This window comes from Myotis myotis, unplaced genomic scaffold (genome assembly GCF_014108235.1).
Source record: "Myotis myotis isolate mMyoMyo1 unplaced genomic scaffold, mMyoMyo1.p scaffold_m19_p_13, whole genome shotgun sequence".
Classification (NCBI taxonomy): domain Eukaryota; kingdom Metazoa; phylum Chordata; class Mammalia; order Chiroptera; family Vespertilionidae; genus Myotis; species Myotis myotis.
The window spans coordinates 30,681,373-30,699,036 of NW_023416317.1; the positions used below are offsets into that span (position 1 = coordinate 30,681,373).

Consider the following 17,664-nt stretch of genomic DNA (forward strand, 5'->3'; position numbering starts at 1 on the left):
TTTTCATGAGAGCTCTGATCATGAGTGAATGCCCCCGGGGAATCATGGTCCATACCCTGCTCTTATAGGAGAGGTTTGGCTACAAAGACAAGAGACCAGGCTCACTCAGAATAATAACTACATTTCTCCTGTCACTCTGGAATATTTTTTGTCCCAGAAATAGTTATTCGTGTTTTTCATTCCACTAGTATTTACCAGGCGCTCACTATGCTAGGTACTGGGGTGGCAAAATACAAGGTATAACCCATAAACTCCAGGAGGCTGTGCCAGGCAGAGTCCATGGGGCTCACAATCTACATCTGTTGTCCCCCCATCCCATAAAAAGAAATAGCCTACTGCTTAATGACTCATATGAGACAAAACGTGTATGCTCGCCCTGCAAAGTTAGTTTCAATACTGTGCATGCACAGCTTCTAGACAAGTCCCCTAGCTACCCTTTCCTTCATGCTGCAGTTCCCAGGCTCTACTCCTGAGCTTTGGAGCCACAACACAGCTGCTGACAGATTACCAAAGAGGCAATGCTGACTTTGGCCTTCAAACACACTGTTCCATTGTTTCACCCTACCTGCCTGCTCCCCTACCTGTCTGCAAATGCCTCATTCTCCAATTACAGATAAATTCTTTCTGGAGCCTTCTCTGGCTTCCCGGCAAGATTTCAGTTCTTTGCTTATGATACCTCTGTATTCCATGCATGGAGACAGATCCCTGCTGGAAGTTTTGGACACTAAGGTCCTTAGGGGCAGGGACTTCGATGGCATATTGTAGTCTCTAAGGTGGACATAACAGGTCCCCCAACCCCTTATGTATACTAAATTGCTGTTCTTGATCAAAACGTAGGGCCTGTTTCCTCCCCTTGCATCGGTGGGTGAATTGCTATGGTTGAAATGATGCTGTGTTACAAAACAGATACTGCCTCCTCCTCTTGGGATGCTATTTTTGGGACTCAGCTTGCTGTGAGGAAGTCCAAGCCGGTCACATGGAGAGATGCCACCTGACACCAAGTATCAACCACAAGACACATGAGTGACAAGCCTTTGGATAACTCCAGGCCTCAGCCCTTGAGCTGCCCCATCTGACACCACATGGACTAGAGATGATCTGGCCCAGTTGCATTTTCATGAGCAACGCAAATCGTTGTTGTGCTAAGCCACTAAAGTCTTGGCCTGATTTGTTACACAGTATTAGAGCAATGTCTCTTGCCTCTCCATAGGCCCAGCACCCAGCACACAGAGTGACCAGAGCAGTCACCCCACGAATGTTTCAATGACTGACTACAAATGGTTCTTTGCTCTGAAGCTACATCCACTGTGTGACATCTTGGTGATGGGCATAGTCTGCTACTTGGTATCACCCAGAAGATCTTGCTCAGAAGACCCTGACCCATTCTTTGGTGCTGCTCCCCTCGCCCCTACCCTGGACCCTTTGTTCTCAGGCCTCCATTGCAATCCCGTGCTGAGCTTTTGTCTAAGGATGCCTTGCTACTTGGCCTTTGCTTAGTCAGCTTTCACTCCCCAGACATCGGCGTCATGGCCATCCTCACCCACCCCTTCTCTGAGCGATGCCCCATAGAGATGAAAATGGTTCCAATGTGGCTCCAGTTGGGCACACTGACAAGGATCTTTCACAGATCCCCCAGCCATAGGCCTTCAGGTACGCCCACCTGTGCTGCAGTTGGGTGGGAATCACATTCTTCATCAACCCCAGAAAAGACTGTGGATGCTGGTGAACCAATCTTCCCCTTTCTTGCCCAGAAGTGCCTCCTCAGAGGCCAGGTGGCATAGACATCAGAAAAGGGCAACCTGTTTTATCTCTGAACTGCAAATGATGAGAGCTGGCTGGGGGGAAAGAGCAGCTGTGCTGGGAAAAAGGCAGAGAGGGCCACTGGCATCTGCATGAATCATGCAGGGCTATGAGCAGCTGAACGTCTCTTCAATCTCCAAGATTTGTACAGATGCCAATGGCCATTCTCTGTCCCCATCTATTAATTCTCATTCATCCATCAAGCATTTACCAAGGCCCTACAACCTGCCATCCTCCTACTGAGGGGTCCACAGGCTCTGTGTTCTTTTCTTTTAGTAACAAATCTGTTAACCTCGTGAACACTTCCAACACCCACTCACATTTCCTCGGGTGATTCCTGAATGACAGGTTCTCCTCATGTGAACACTTCTCCCAGCCATCGTTCTCCAGTGGCCACCAGTGCTGGCATCACCCATGCCCCTGAGCTTCTCTTACCCTGAGGAAGGAATCCAAGGCGCCATTCTCCATGAACTCTGTGATGATCATGACCGGCCGACTCTTGGTGACCACGCCCTCCAGGCGAATGATGTTGGGATGGTCGAACTGGCCCATGATGCTCGCCTCGCTCAGAAAGTCCCGACGCTGCTTCTCCGAGTACCCGGCCTTCAGCGTCTTGATGGCCACATAGATTTCCCTCTTGCCCGGAAGTTTCAAACGCCCCTTGTACACCTCTCCAAACTCCCCTGTAACAAGAATGCAATTGTTACCTGCTTCCTTCTGTGTGTGGAACCACAAGGGGAGGCAGCTTATCTAGAACACTGGTGCTAGAAGTGGAATTGTGGTTAAAGGGGTGGCAATGGAGATAGTGTTTTCTCACTGAAACTATGATGCCTTGACTGCCTCTAATCAGTTCTTGACAAACAAGAAGGAATACCAAAATATGAACCTTACCTAGGATCTTAGAAATAGTGCAGGTAACTAAAGTGGAATTTCAGAATATATGTGAGTTTATTTTTCCCCACATTTGGTTTTTCATTTGTGTCCCCGCTGAATAATTGAAATGGAAGGGTCAGTTTCACTTTGGCAGAGGCATAATTCATTTTTACAGAGCCTGGCACGAGAATGTCCAGGGGCTAGGGCACATGCTCAGGTTTTTAGTCCTCTGAATGAGATGAATAGCATTTACGTTCCTCCATTGACTTGAAAGCATTTGTGTCTGTGGGGTCCCCCAGAACTCAGACCCTGAGAAGTGAGGAGGGGAAGTTAGCAGACACTGTACAGGATAAGAGGGGAGGGAGCAGGATTGGCCAGAGTCCCAGATCACCCTGCAGACCAATAAGATGAAGTAAAAAAAAAAAGGAGGCAGTTATGGACAAGGGGAGCCCCAGACTGCAATGCAGGCCCCGAGAGTCTCATCCAATCCCAGAGCAAAGACTGGCGGTCCAGAAAGTTCTAGGCCCTGGCATCCCCCCCAGGCTCAGTCATGGGCTGGAGCTGCCGGGAAGAGCTGGTCTCTGCAGGAGAGCTGGGGCTGATCCTGAAGGTGCTGCAGCTGGAGGCTGGCAGCTACCTGCCCTCCTGGCCACTGAACGGCACGTGGTATTTCTACGCAAACAGGAGCTGCAGACCTCTGCAGGTGCCACAGCGTTGGAGCATGTCTGCAGTAAAATCACCGGGGGTGAAAGCAGTCTGGTGACACCATTTCCTGGCTGCTTAAAAAAATTCAGTTGAATCCTGTTAAATGTACTTTCAAAAGTTATTTTATGTCTTAACTTGGTTTTGTAACTTCTAGTTCTTTCCCGTGAAGCAGTTTAATATCTACTGGTAAGTGCATCCCTGAAATGTGTGTCAGAGGCCTGACAGCAGCCACGTGGCTCTCTGCTGGGAAAACCGTCGTTTTTTACTTTCAGCTTCTGGAAGAAAATGATGGACCACACTGTGAGCAATCAGATAAATTACTGGCCACATTAGAAAAGCCAGTTAACTGACTCCACTGTGAGTCAGTTAGGAGTTCCTTTTGTTTTCTGCTACAAAGAAGATTGGGAGGAAGCTGCATGAAAGGGTTTTTCATGCAAAATTGCTCCAGCGTCAATGGAACTTGTGAGAATCTAAAGTTAGATTAGAGGTTGGCTTATGCACCATTAGGAAGATTTCAACATGGACCTTGCAATACTAAGATATATATCATGTGTAACATTGGTCTGGGCATTCAATCACATGTTGCTTTGGTGAACTGCTTGAGGTCCCATTCACGTTCGTTATGCACCCCACTGTAGTGCCTGGTGGGTGGTAGGCATATCGATAAAAGGTGGGGTATCATTTATTATTACTGTTTTGGCTTTTGCTTTGTCCAGTCTTGGGTTCTAAACCGCTGGAGGCTCTATCCCTGCTCTATCTGAAAGAAGTATAAGTGCCAGTATTTACATTCTTTTTAAAAATATATTTTTTATTGATTTTTATACAGAGAGGAAGGGAGAGAGATAGAGAGTTAGAAACATCGATGAGAGAGAAACATCGATCAGCTGCCTCCTGCACATCTCCTACTGGGGATGTGCCTGCAACCCAGGGACATGCCCTTGACCGGAATCGAACCTGGGACCCTTCAGTCCGCAGGCCGACGCTCTATCCACTGAGCCAAACCGGTTTTGGCAGTATTTACATTTTTATACAAGACTATTTGCTGCAGCATCTTCTACAGTCAAATACCATCAGACCATCACCCAGGAGATGGTTGAAAATGGCACAGCCATCCCAGAGTACAAGGAGCTTCTGAAAACTAATAGATGAGCGAGAGGGACTGACTTCAAAAGATGTCCACATTACGTTGTTAAGCAAAGAAAAGAAGAGCCAGTTATAGAACGTGATATGTGGTGTGTGCCCAGGTGGGTGAGTGTTTGTATGCAAAAATATTTTTAAAAATTTAAAACAAACTTATTTTTAGCTTCAAGTTATTTTTTTAAATGGTTACCCTAGAATGGTGGGAATAAGAGTCTGGAAGCATAGGTTAGTAAACCTAGTTTAGTTACTTTTATGTTGTTTAAATTATTTCAATAAGCATTCCTTTGTAGTTCAAATGCGTAAAATTTAAAGGAAAGTACTAAATAATACATATCATGTATTTGTGTATGTATGTGTACATGTTTCCATATACATGTATATCTGTGTAGGTATATATATGCATGTACATATGTGTCTATATGTATGTGTGTACACATATATGTATATGTGTGTATGTGTATGTGTATGTGTATGTGTGTGTGTGTGTGTGTGTGTGTGTGTATACATATGAAATCCATCTCTCTGACACCTTGACCTAGCAGGTATTCAATAACTATGAGCTGAATGAATACAAATTGCATATTTGATAAGTATACTAATTGAAGAATATTGGTATTTCTTTCTTGTCATAGTAATAAGTTCTATTTTCTTTTAGTGAAAAGACATAGTTGAGAGTTGAGGGGAAAGGCATGCTCATATTTCTTCTTAGAAGAGATAGTACACCAATATTTATTGACTACCTACTATGTGCCAGACACTGTGCTAGGCTCTTTGCCTGTCTTATTTCATTAATCCTCACAACACCTTCATGAGTTGAACATTATTATGTCCATTTTACTAATAAGGAAACTGAGGCACAAAGAAAATGGGCCCTGAACCTCAGAGCTGTGAGTCAGAGCAAGAGTTGTCTGCGCCCCTCTTTTGCCTCTCAGTAGGATGCTCAGTTAACAGTGCCACAGGGAACAGAGTTGCGTAGATAGGAAATTATAATCCAGGGACCACCGTGCCCCAACAGTTCACGTTGAACAGTTTATATGCAGTTACTGTCACAGCAATTCAGTATCCTGGGAGCAGCAAACACAGTGGAACTATCTCATGGTCAGATGTCCCTGCCTGGCTAGCCAGGTGGCACCAGAATATTTAGGAAGCAGTTTATCAACTTTTATACATCAGTGTGCTAAGTTTGGAAAAGTGCTCCAGTTGAGTCTGATGCTCCCCACAACACACAGATGAATACCCCAGGTGAGGACTTCCGTTCTACACCTGTGGTTCCCAAAGTTGGTTGGGAGACCTGGATCCCACCTCCCGTGATTCTGATTAGTTGGTCTGGGCGCAGCCTGGGCATGGGTGTATTGAAAAGCTTCCCACAGGATTAACTACATAATTTGTGAGGCCTGATGCAAAATGAAAATGCAAGAGTCCTTGTTCAAAAATTATCAAGAACTTTGAGACTGTGACAGCAGAGCACTAAACTACCCTCAAGCCCTTCTGTGCACGGGGCCCGGCATGACTGCACTGGCCACAGGCCCCTAAAGCCAGGCCTGGCTGCCCAGGTGGTTCTAAAGTGCAGCCAAGGTTTAAAGAACCAGCCAAGGATCTTTCAAATAGATTAGTTAGTAAACTGCCAAAGGCTCTGGCATACCTGGAATTTATTTCTACATCTTTTGAGTTCCTTTGAAAGCAGTGCTTGCATGAGGGCTGCCTCTCACTGCAAAGGGCCGATGCAGAGGACGGGCATTATAGATATGAATGGGGAGAAGGAAGGGAAGAAGGAAGTAACCAATGAGTGTGTGGCTTTGGAAAGTTCTATCTGCACGGGATGGTGTGGATCACATGACTTTCCTAACTGGAAAATGTTATCCCATTGTTTAGTGTTTGTGGCTGATGTATCTTTAAGTGCTTCTAATACTTTAGCTTTAAATTACATCCTGTGTGGGTGTCTCATCATATAGTTTTTAAAACGGTAAAATAAAAACATGCTCTCCTGAGAGGCTTTTTGGGGCAGTGAAACTATTCTGTATGATTCTACAGTGGTGGGTACAAGTCCTTATCCATTTGTCCAAACCCATAGAATGAACAACACCAGAGTGACCCCTAATGTAAACTATGGACTTAGGGTGAAAATAATGTGTCCATGTAGGTTCCTCAGTGACGGATGTTGATAATGGGAGAGACCGTGAGTGTGTAGGGACAAGGAGCATATGGGAAACCTCTGTTTCTTCCCATTAGTTTTGCTGTGAACCTAAAACTGCTCTGAAAAAAAATAAAGACTTAAAAAAAAAGCTCTCCTTGGATAGGGAGAGATGGACTCTGAGGTTGGTCACAATGGTGGTGGTCATTACTGCTCTCAGAAATGTGCTCTGCAATCACTGGAAAGCAGTGGCTTAAAGAACAGCGATTCTGTAAAAATAGCTCCTTTCCTGTCTGGCAAAGAAATAACTTCATGTTCTCCAAGCCCAGAGGTTTTCAAAGCATCAACTGCCAAGAAGTCACTTAATCCATTAGCCTCACTCAGAGGCTGTGCTCCACCCTGTAATGAAGTGCCCCCCGCCCCAGTCCCCAGCCCGGTTGGGGGAAGCTCTGGCTGGGAGAAGAGGAAGAAGTCTATGCCAAGCCCTATACCCAACTTTGGGCTCATCACTTCCCCAGCCTTAGCTTGCTCAGCTCTACACAATAAAAAGAAATGATGGACTGGCAGCCCTTCCTAACAGGGTGTGGAGTGTGTGAGAACATGCTTTGTAAACTACAGACTGTTGGAGACACATGTGGGGAGGGAGTGGGGATGGAGGTGGAAGAGAAACGGAAGGAAATGTAGGTTTCTGCAGCCTAATGGAAATTGGAGGAGGTTTATCCGAGACACAGCAGGGCTTTTTGCCAGGGGAGTGGGAAAGTCTAGCTGCCCTGTCTGGGCATAGAAGCCTAGGGTGCTGAAGTCTGGGGGCTCTGGCCGCTAGCATCTCCATAGTCTCATAAGGAGTGGGAGTCAATGGGCATACTGTTATTATTAGTAACGAACAGAAAACCAAGGCCTTGTGTGGCTGACAATCCAACAAACTGCTGTCACCTATAATCTTTGACCATATACTAATCTTAACAAACTATTTTTTGCTTTTTGGACACCTTCCCTATAAGGAGGGCTGGAACTTGAGGTCTGTGGTGCTTTTTGATTTGCCACGATCTGAGTTATAAAGAGCTTCCGAATCGTGGCCATACGCTTTTCATTTTTTAAATAATTCATCATCCTTAAAAAAAATATTTTCAACAAATCAAGCATTACCATTATATTTAAAATAGATGCTTATAAGGAATGATTGGGTAGTGATCGTGGTTGATTCTTTCCATGCAGAGCCTTTACTGACAGTAATTGCAGTCAGCCTAATTTTGGACTGGCTGGACTTTGATTGGCACATGTCTTTGCAGCAGACCTTGGAGCCTCTCCTACAGCAAAGCCTCCCCGTGGCCAGGACTCAGCTCTAGCTTCAGGCCAGTCTGGTGGCCAGTGGCTCTCAGCAGGGGCTCTTAAAGTGTGGCTCCTGCCCAGCAGCAGCAGCATCACCTGGGACCTTATTAGACAATGCAGATTCTTGAACCCCACCTAGACCTACTGGATCAGAAGCTCAGTAGGTGAGGCCCTGTGACTTGGGTTTACCATGCCCCCGGGTGATCTGATGCCTGGCTCAAATTTGAGAACAATTACCCTGGAGGCTGTCAGCTGAGAGTCATTTAGCCAGTTCCTGTGATTGTCCTCGCAGACAGACGGTGAAATTATTCCCTACAAGTTTCAGCTGCTTGCCAGCTCCCCTTTCCTACCTTCCTTGACAAAATGAGGAAAAGAGGAAGAAGAGGTTCAGCCACATTAAATACCTCAGCTATCAAATATAAAATCAGAAGGAAAGGATTTTCAATTTTTGAAAATGAAACATCCAACCTGCCAGCAGGTATTTCAAGCAGTGGCTATTGGCTGTGTGTAGCGTGAATCTACACACAACTGCACTTCTTTTTTTTTTTTAGCAGCATTTTGAAGTCACAAACTGCCTTAGGGGGAAGGAAAGGGGGAAAGCAGAGCTTCTAGTTACTAATTCAAAATTCCACCAGAAAAGTGACTTTTAAAGAATAAATTTAAACTAGGTTTGAATTTCCAGCAAGTTTTATTACACAAGCCTGTGCAAGATAAGTAGGTTATTGCTGAAGCAGGGATAGTAAAACCATGGCAGGCTTTCCGCTACCTCCTGACCCTGTGCTCAGGGCAGGCATTACTAATTGATTACAACCCTATTCCTCCTTCTCGGCCGAGTCCCCCAGGTACCCATTACCAGGCTTCTGGAGTTGAATGAGATGGAACAGCCATTGTGTTCATAATAGCTAATACTGAGATGGTGAGAGCAAACTAGTGTTATCTTTTCTGGTAGCTTTTTGTGGTTGTTAGACAACTGCATACCTATAGACCACTTATTTTCCTAACGTAAGCAAGGACAGATAATTAAAAATGCTAAACATACTGGGTTTCATTGTTGTCCTTCTTAAGGCACAAAATTGATCCTATTAGGAGAGGTGGGCCCGATGATGGGACCAAGGTATTCCAGGAAGAATATGCTGTCCCCAGGAAACCTGGGATAATCTTTGCAGCATACAACATGGGCACAGTAAATTCCAGGATCAGATCCTCATTCTCAGCAAACAGGCTTTGGCATTCCAAACTGCTGGGTAGAATTTACCATCAGCAGCAATGTCTTGGTATACTTAGTTGCTGTTTTCCAGAACAATAACCAAAGTGGTAGGTGGTATGAGGGTTATGTTCACCAGACCCAGATCATCCCTATTTGGGTTTCAATTCTTACTCTACCATTAACTCAACTAACAGCCTGACCTTAAGCAAGTTATCCCCTAAATGTTAATTCCCTCACTATTTTCAACACACACACACACACACACACACACACACGGCTATTCTGAAGGTTAAATAAAATAATGTTTATAAAGTTTATAGACCAGTGTCATGCACATGATGAGTACTCAGTACATGCCAAGCATATTATAATTACTGAAGACATCTATTTGCTTTCCTCTTCTAAAACTGCCTTCTGTGACTCTTACCCAAAAGAAGGCTACCCTCATGTTGCCCACCTTTACTCTGAATGAGCCCAAGAAAGTAAGGCTGGCAGGTGGCCTTTCTATCAAATCATCCCCAATAAATCCATCCTCTTCTTCAAAGGGAGAGGTGACAGGCCTTGCTGGCCCCATTCTCATCTGTACAAATTCCCTTTCCCCAAATCTCTTCACCCAGCCCTCTCACCACAAGCCTCCTTCTCCCTCACAATAAGCCATCTGTGGAAATGCTGAATCGGCAGCTGCTGCAGTCAGAGGAGGATGTGTTTATTAATTAAAATACAATTGGCATGTCTTCCCTTGGATGACACCTCCTGGTGACACCTCTACCTACATTTCCATGCACTTGACAGTCACACTCAGGGCAGCTGCATATAGTTATATAGTTTACACCCTGCAGGATTGCCATCCATGCAGTAGGGCCCAATCATACATGGCAGCCCTGGTTTATGTGCTGGGTGAATCTACTGAGCAAAATGGCCAGAATTAACCAGTGCATTGGAATTCACCTGTTAAATGACTCCTATTAGTCAGATTCATGGTTACAAAGAGCTGATATTCTCCAAAGGCACCAGATGGCCTTTGGATAAAAACATCAATTTTTTCCATTATCTTCAGGGATAAGAGGAAAGGCTGCCCTTCCTTCATTCCATTGGGACACTTTCAGAACACCCATGAGCTCACTCCACCTCTCTCAAGTCTCTCCAAAATCTCCCAAACTCTACCCAGCTCTTATCCCTGTAATGATTTTTCCCTGAGGGTCTACTTTCATCCAACCTATACAACAAAGACTTAACTGAGCACACTAGGCTAGGCATGAGTCTAACGAAACCACTCATGTCTCCTTGTCCCCACAGAACGTTGAGCCTGGTGATGAAAGATCAGTATTGAACAAATAATTACATAACGACAATGAGTCATTATAATTCAGTTTTCTTGAATGGTATCACACCTGGCCCATAATTACTATTTTATTCCTGTATTTAATACCTTCCACACTTTAGAAGACTCTTTGGCAGTTGGTATAGTTCTTCAACCTCATAATTTCTAGATTTTACTCTATTGGCCTTCACTTGCTTGCACAACTACCACTTCCCAAACCCTGGGGGCCAGGCAGCCTTCCTCTCCTTTCAAGATGTTTAATCTGATGCCCCTTATTTATGGCCATGGCATTTCTTCATGCCATGTTTCCCATCAACTCCAGTCCCTAAGCCCAAGAGTCACTCCATTCAACATGACTGGATACATTCTGGTTTAGACCAGTTTAGTTATTTTTGTGCAGCCTTCCTTACCACCCTGGATCCCAGCATTTGCTATCTTAAACCCTCTCCAGGCAAAACCCCTTAACTTGTCTCCATGCCTCCAAGGTTGTACTGACCCTTTCCCATCACCCCTTGCTAGTCCACTCCAAACACAGCATATATCAATTTTATCTCCCCACCTTAGTCCTGTCACTCACCCTGCTCAGAAACCTCTAGGAGTTCACCATTTTCTATAGAATAAAATCCATACCGCAGTCTCTGGGTCTCTAGGCCTCAGCCTGATTCTCTAACCTCAATGCTCAATACTTATCCTCAGCAAATCCTTCTCCCCTCCTTGTTTTCAGGATGTGCTACACAGAGTTTCAGCCCATCCAAAGCCTCCCAGGTCCCTCTTCCCTGGCTCCTTCCCTGCCACCAAGCCTCTCCTCCCACCTCCACCTATGTTTCTCTGAGCCCCTCATCTTAGCTCTCAATCACCTATCCTCTGTGTGTCTATGACGGACAATAACCCCTGCAGGACAGCATTGCTAGGCATTCAGTGTATTTTCTGGAATCCACTACAGTTGCAGGCACAGAGCCAATGATTAATGAATAAGGATCTTGCACTCCAAACTTAATCTCTCCTGCAACAAACATGACCCTTTCCTCCGGCTCCAATTCAACAGACACAGGCTGGTTCCTTTGAAAATTCTTTGAAATAACCTTGCACAGTCCAGAAGTGTGCTAATAAGTGTTAAGCTATCATCTCTCCATAAAACAAAGAAACAAATACCCCTGATTTGTAGCATTTGCCAATTCCCATGGTGTAAATACTCCTACCATGACAGATGTCATGAGACGAACATGATATCTCTGAACATGGGGCTGGAAAGATTTGTAAGATTCCCAGCAGGCTGGGACAAAGACCTCTGCCTGGTCGCTGCTGACCACCCTCAAGCAGACATCTATCTCTCAAAGAAGACAGCACAAAATTGGCTCTTGCGAGGTAATGAAGCTCGCTCCAGCACACCACTGCTGGAAAATCATGTGCATTTTCTTCTTGATATCTTAACTTTTCCTCTCCTGTCTCATTATCTCATGAGTTTCACAAAAACTTATTTTTTCTACTTGTGTGAAAGCTCAGGCCAAAGATTATTTCCTTTGTGAAATCTTCCTGGTCCCCCCCACCCACTCCTTGAATAAGGCTGAACATTGCTAGGTTGGCCCAACACTTTGTACGCACCTGTGTTGGAAATCACATAAAATACTGAGCACGTTATTATTGGTCTGTTTGCCACTAAGACTGTCAGACCTATGAGGGGGAGAGCAGTTTGTTCGCCTCTGGAATTCCACATCCAGCATGCAAGACGTGTTCAGAAAGAGGCTGATGAAGAAACGAACGAAGGAAGGACAAATGACTTATGATTCTTCTTTTCATGTTTCGGTACCACATTGCAACCCAGTTTTTGCCCCTGCACTAAAACCTGGCAGGGGGCTAAGAGAAATATTGCCGATCACACTGTGTAAATCTTGCCTTACAAAAAAAATCTTTTAACCTGGCCTTCATACCAGCTCTTTTAGCACAAGGTGAAGTCAATCTCAGTGAGGCAGGGTGTGGGAGAAGCCAGAGTGAAGGCAAAGGAGAAAAAGAACTGGAGGATGGAGAAAGATTGGTTCCAACCTAGAGTGTCTACTGTTAAAATGGCACCAATCATGCAGAGTGGATTACTATCCACAGGGATTAGCTCTGGGATTTCATAATCTCAAAGAGAAGAGTGTCTGGCTGAAGGTGTCAACAGCAACCAGGCAGAGGTCTTTTGTCCCAAGCTACTGGAAATCTTATAAACTGCTAAATGTATCAATCCTGCCCCAGTATCATGTGAGCCACAAAGAAGACTGAGCTTCTCTGTGCAGAATACACAAACGTCATCGAAGGCTACACAAAAATTGAAGGTGAAGGATGAAACAGGCCATCAATTGCCCCTTTACAGGCTTCTAGTAGTTGGTGAGCTCACCCAACATTATAATTCCCTAGCAGGATCACAAGTGAGAAGGCTTTTTACTCCTCCCCTGACAAAGGCGGAATGGGGCTGATGTGTGCTTTCTGGGATGAAATGCAGCCCAGGACACATTGTTCTAAGCACATGACATAAATAACAACATTAAAATCACTAGCACCATTACCACATGACACAACCACAATTAATAACGTAGGGGAAACAGGGTGCAGGACTGAACATCCACCTCGCCAACACTCCTTCAAGTTTACTGGAGAAATCTGAGCCCCTAAGAGTACTCCACTTTATCTGGTATCCAGCCTTCCAAGTCAGGATCCTTAAGTATGTCAGTGTCTAAGGAGGAAGAGAAAATTATCTGCACAGAAGTGAAAGTCGTGGTTCAGTAACATATTTAATGAAAGTCAATGGGAAATATGTATAGACTCATGTGGATCAGATCATAGCCAGCCGGCTGGAACGCCTGAGGGGCTGGTGGGAAAAGGGTGGCATGCCCTCTCTGTGAGAGTGCCAGCACCCACCACAGTGATGCCATGAGGCTGGAGCTCTTTAAGAGGAAAACCAGAGCATGAAAATGGTGCCCTAATGGGGCAAGCTTTCAAATGCGACTTCCAATTTCACAGATGGCTTTTTGACCCCTCAGTGCATTAAGGGAGGCAGTGAATGGAAGAACAGTGACTTTCCCCTAAAGATAATATATGAAGTGGCTGTCTGTACGACTTTGACTAGACATATTTCATGGAGTTAAAATATAAAATATTATGGGAAGAGGCAACTCCATGGCTCTTCAAATATATGAATAAAGACATAGGAGCTAAAAAGACTGAAGCATATAAGTGTGGTGAGAGCTTAAACAATGGCTACTACGAATTAAAGAAGAAAAGACAAAGAATATTGTAGAAGAAAATAAAAGCAGGAAAGAAGACATGAAGCAAACACAACTTTAATAATACTCAAAAGCAGCAGCAGAGGAGACAATAAAGAGATTACTTATAAAGTAATGATACTTTGGGATATTTTGCTTATTTACATTAATAAGGCTGGGTTCACTATCAAACTGACTTAACTACCAATCCATTAAAGGAAGATGAAAATCCTGGATCAGTCTTTAGATAAGATTTCCTGAGAGCATCTCAGGCAGTTAGTTCTCTGTAAGGCTGGGTTTTTATTCCCAGCAGTAAGATAGATGAGCGCACACATGTTTCTTGAGAGTTAAACTTGTCATGTGTTACCATTCATATCATAGATGTTCTGTAGAAAATATAGTTATGGGTGAGTTTTCTTCTGGATCCAGGGCTTCCTCTTCAATTCATCATGGTCTGTTTCTAAATGCATGCATGTAGGAAAGGAAGACTGAATGCATGGGAAGAAATCTTGGCCCAAAGGCATGGAGATGTCATTGTCAGTGAGTGGGATACTAGGTCCAGCTTTCTAAAAATTTCTATTTTTTTCAAAGTCTTCTCAATTGAGCGCTCTACATCTTTTTCCTTATCTGAATTTGGTGGTCCATTTTCCAGAGCTATTTCTGAATCTTTTAAAACTACAGCTGACTTCCCTGCAACACCAAACATGGCCACCATGATCAAGGTCCCCCAAAGGTCCCTAGAAACACACTGCAGATGGCCAAACTCATCTCCTAGGGAGAAAGATGGTAGAGAACACCTAAAGTGGTGGGCAGAAGATTTTTGGACACCAAGAGAACAGAAACGAGGGGAAGGGAGAGCCATACCTGCTCCGATGACCTCTTCAATTTTCACAAAAGATACATCAATCTCCTTGGCAAACTCCCGGACAGCTTCGTTGGGGTCCTCATAAGTGAAGGGGTCAATGTAGATCTTCATCCCTGGGGAGCCTTGTTGGAGGAGATAAGCAGGGTTAACATCCGAAGAGGAACGGTGGTCATTAAGCACAGGCTGCTGTCCCCAGCAGTGAGGGTGTGGCTGGGGGGTCTCTCCTGCACACCAGGCTGCCCCTCCTTGCCTTGTTGGGCCTCACCATCTCCCTTCCCTCCGGGCCACGCTAGCCTGGTTCTCTGTCCTCTACTTCTCCTTCTCCTCCATATTCTCTTCTGAATTTGAGCTCTTGATGAAAAGTGGGACAGATTATTTATAAGTGACAGATCAGGACCAGTTCCCTTACCGGGCGCTCACAGAAGGCAAGGAAGCTGATTGATGCCAACCCAACGCATTAGCGGAAAAGTGGTGGTAAAATGGTAGGGCAGATATCAATATTTATCAACTTGACAACTTTCCTGAGTGGAGGCCGCCGTTAAGGTTATTACTGACGGCTATGTCCAGGGCTGGAAGAGGGATGAGGATGGATTTAAAAAAAGAAGAATTTGCTATTGGAAAAACCTCAAGATATAAATACCAAGACAGTCTACTAGAAGGGAAAATCTGAAGAGGGAAGCACAGAAAATACTGATAGAGAAAAGAGCAGTGTCTACATAAAAAAATGAGGTGGAATGAAAAAAATGGTAATCAACCGCCCCCCGCAACCCTGTGCCTTCAGACACACTGAAGTATGAAAAACGAATAAAATGGTGAACGAGAAACATATAAAGAAATATAGACTTTGTCACTGATGTTTACAGTGGCAAGATAAATAGAGAATTGTCACTGCAGAAAAATGGATTAAAAAAGTGGAAGAGAGGGGACAAAAACAGGAAATGGAACCCAAGAAACAAATGGATTCATTCACAATGTAATTCTTCAGCATGTTAGCTGTCTCATTAGGCAAAGTATGGAGACTGTTTTCATGGTGGTGGTGTGTAGGAGGACGGTAAGCTTTGAAAGCTAACCAACACAGTCTAGCATCCGTCCTGGTGAAGAGGAGGCGTTTTCCCTGCTCACTGACGCCGCCAAGGTCATGTAAGAGTCAGGTTAGCAGGTCAGGCAGATCTGGAAATGCACAGTGCTCTATGCCCTCAGCTGGGGCCCAAGGCGCAGGCTGGACCTCAGGTTCCCTGAGCTCTGCCCCTCAGGGCTGCGTCCCCCACTACAGCTTATCCTAGAACAGCCGTGGGCAAACTACAGCCCGCGGGCCGAATCCGGCCCGTTTGAAATGAATAAAACTAAAAAAAAAAAAAAAAAAGACCGTACCCTTTTATGTAATGATGTTTACTTTGAATTTATATTAGTTCACAGAAAACACTCCATCTATGCTTTTGTTCCGGCCCTCCGGTCCAGTTTAAGAACCCATTGTGGCCCTAGAGTCAAAAAGTTTGCCCACCCCTGTCCTAGAATGACTCCAAGCCCTTCACACATGGTTTAGTTTGACATTTTCATCCAAAAATCTTCTGAAGATTGCTCTACAGCTTCTTCAAATTAGTGTTGGCTTGGTCACCAATTCATTCAAGGATCAAAGTGCCAGAGTATAATCCAGAGGGAGAAGGAAAATAGAGGAAAGAATTGAAAGGGATATTTCTTTAAAGCCAGAGAGAGCCAGGTGCCCTGCTCAGAGGAACTGCTTTTTCTGAAAGATGGGTCATTCCCAGTCATTAAATAAAGTCACTGGTAGCATCCGGGAAGGCCTGCTTTAGGACAATCAACACCATCCTAGCATGCTCCTTGGAAACCTGGAACGACAACATGGACTTTGGAATCTGTTGACTGAAATTTGGACACAGCAAATAGATCACCTTTATACTAGAATGTTCTAATCCCTGGGAGATGCAGGAGAGAAATGGGGAGAGGGAGAGAGATGGGGAAAGGGATAGAGATGGGGAGAGGGAGAGGAGAGGGAGAGGGAGAGGGAGAGGGAGAGGGAGAGGGAGAGGGAGAGGGAGAGGGAGAGGGAGAGGGAGAGGGAGAGGGAGAGGGAGAGGGAGAGGGAGAGGGAGAGGGAGAGGGAGAGGGAGAGGGAGAGGGAGAGGGAGAGGGAGAGGGAGAGGGAGAGGGAGAGGGAGAGGGAGAGGGAGAGGGAGAGGGAGAGGGAGAGGGAGAGGGAGAGGGAGAGGGAGAGGGAGAGGGAGAGGGAGAGGGAGAGGGAGAGGGAGAGGGAGAGGGAGAGGGAGAGGGAGAGGGAGAGGGAGAGGGAGAGGGAGAGGGAGAGGGAGAGGGAGAGGGAGAGGGAGAGGGAGAGGGAGAGGGAGAGGGAGAGGGAGAGGGAGAGGGAGAGGGAGAGGGAGAGGAGAGGGAGAAATTCTACTTTAATAACAGTAGAGAAGAGGAAAAAGGGTGGTGGTTCATCTCTTTCTCATTTGGTAGGGAGAACAAATGAAGAGAAAGAAGGATTAAGGACAGGTTGAAAGTGTCTAACGAAGCTAGACAAGCAGCTCCAGAAGCAACACTTGAGATAAGATATTGAAGGCAAGTGGCTTATCTGGGCCCTGACCCTAAGAAGTCCCTGTGAGTGAGTGGGGAAGTAAGAAGGAAAGGACGGCAGCCTCTGAAGTGTGCTCTCAAGCCACTACCACTGTGGGGAACTGAAGCAGGCTTCAGCCCCTGGGAAGCTCTGGAAACCCCAGAAATAAATCACCATATGCTTCAGAGCTGGGCCACCCCGTAGAGGAGGGAGCTGTGTTATTACCACACGATTCCCATCAGTCATTCGCTGGAGCTGCTTGGCCTGCTGTGCAGGTGGGTGGGGAGGCCCCATGGCCAGAGAGAGCATTTAGGTCAATTTGGTGAAGGGGGTCAAATATATGGTAACAGAAGGAAACTAGATTTTGGGTGGTGAACACCCAGTAGAGTATACAGATAGTGAATTGTTATACACCTGAAATTTCTAAGTGTTATTAATGAATGTTACCTCAATGAATGAATTAAAAACACACAACAGAA

At 45.2% G+C, this 17,664-nt stretch overlaps 1 protein-coding gene across 1 annotated transcript in view; it reads right to left on the reverse strand.

Moving 5' to 3' along the window:
• The window catches only part of EPHB1 (EPH receptor B1), a 407,554-nt gene that overhangs the window by 49,364 nt on the left and 340,526 nt on the right, over positions 1–17,664 (reverse strand). Inside the window, exons 10-11 of the mRNA XM_036332515.1 lie at positions 14,610–14,732; positions 2,236–2,483 (exon numbers count right to left, since the gene is read on the reverse strand). Of these exons, the coding sequence (XP_036188408.1) occupies positions 2,236–2,483; positions 14,610–14,732 (371 nt within the window). The remainder of the gene's footprint in view (positions 1–2,235; positions 2,484–14,609; positions 14,733–17,664) is intronic.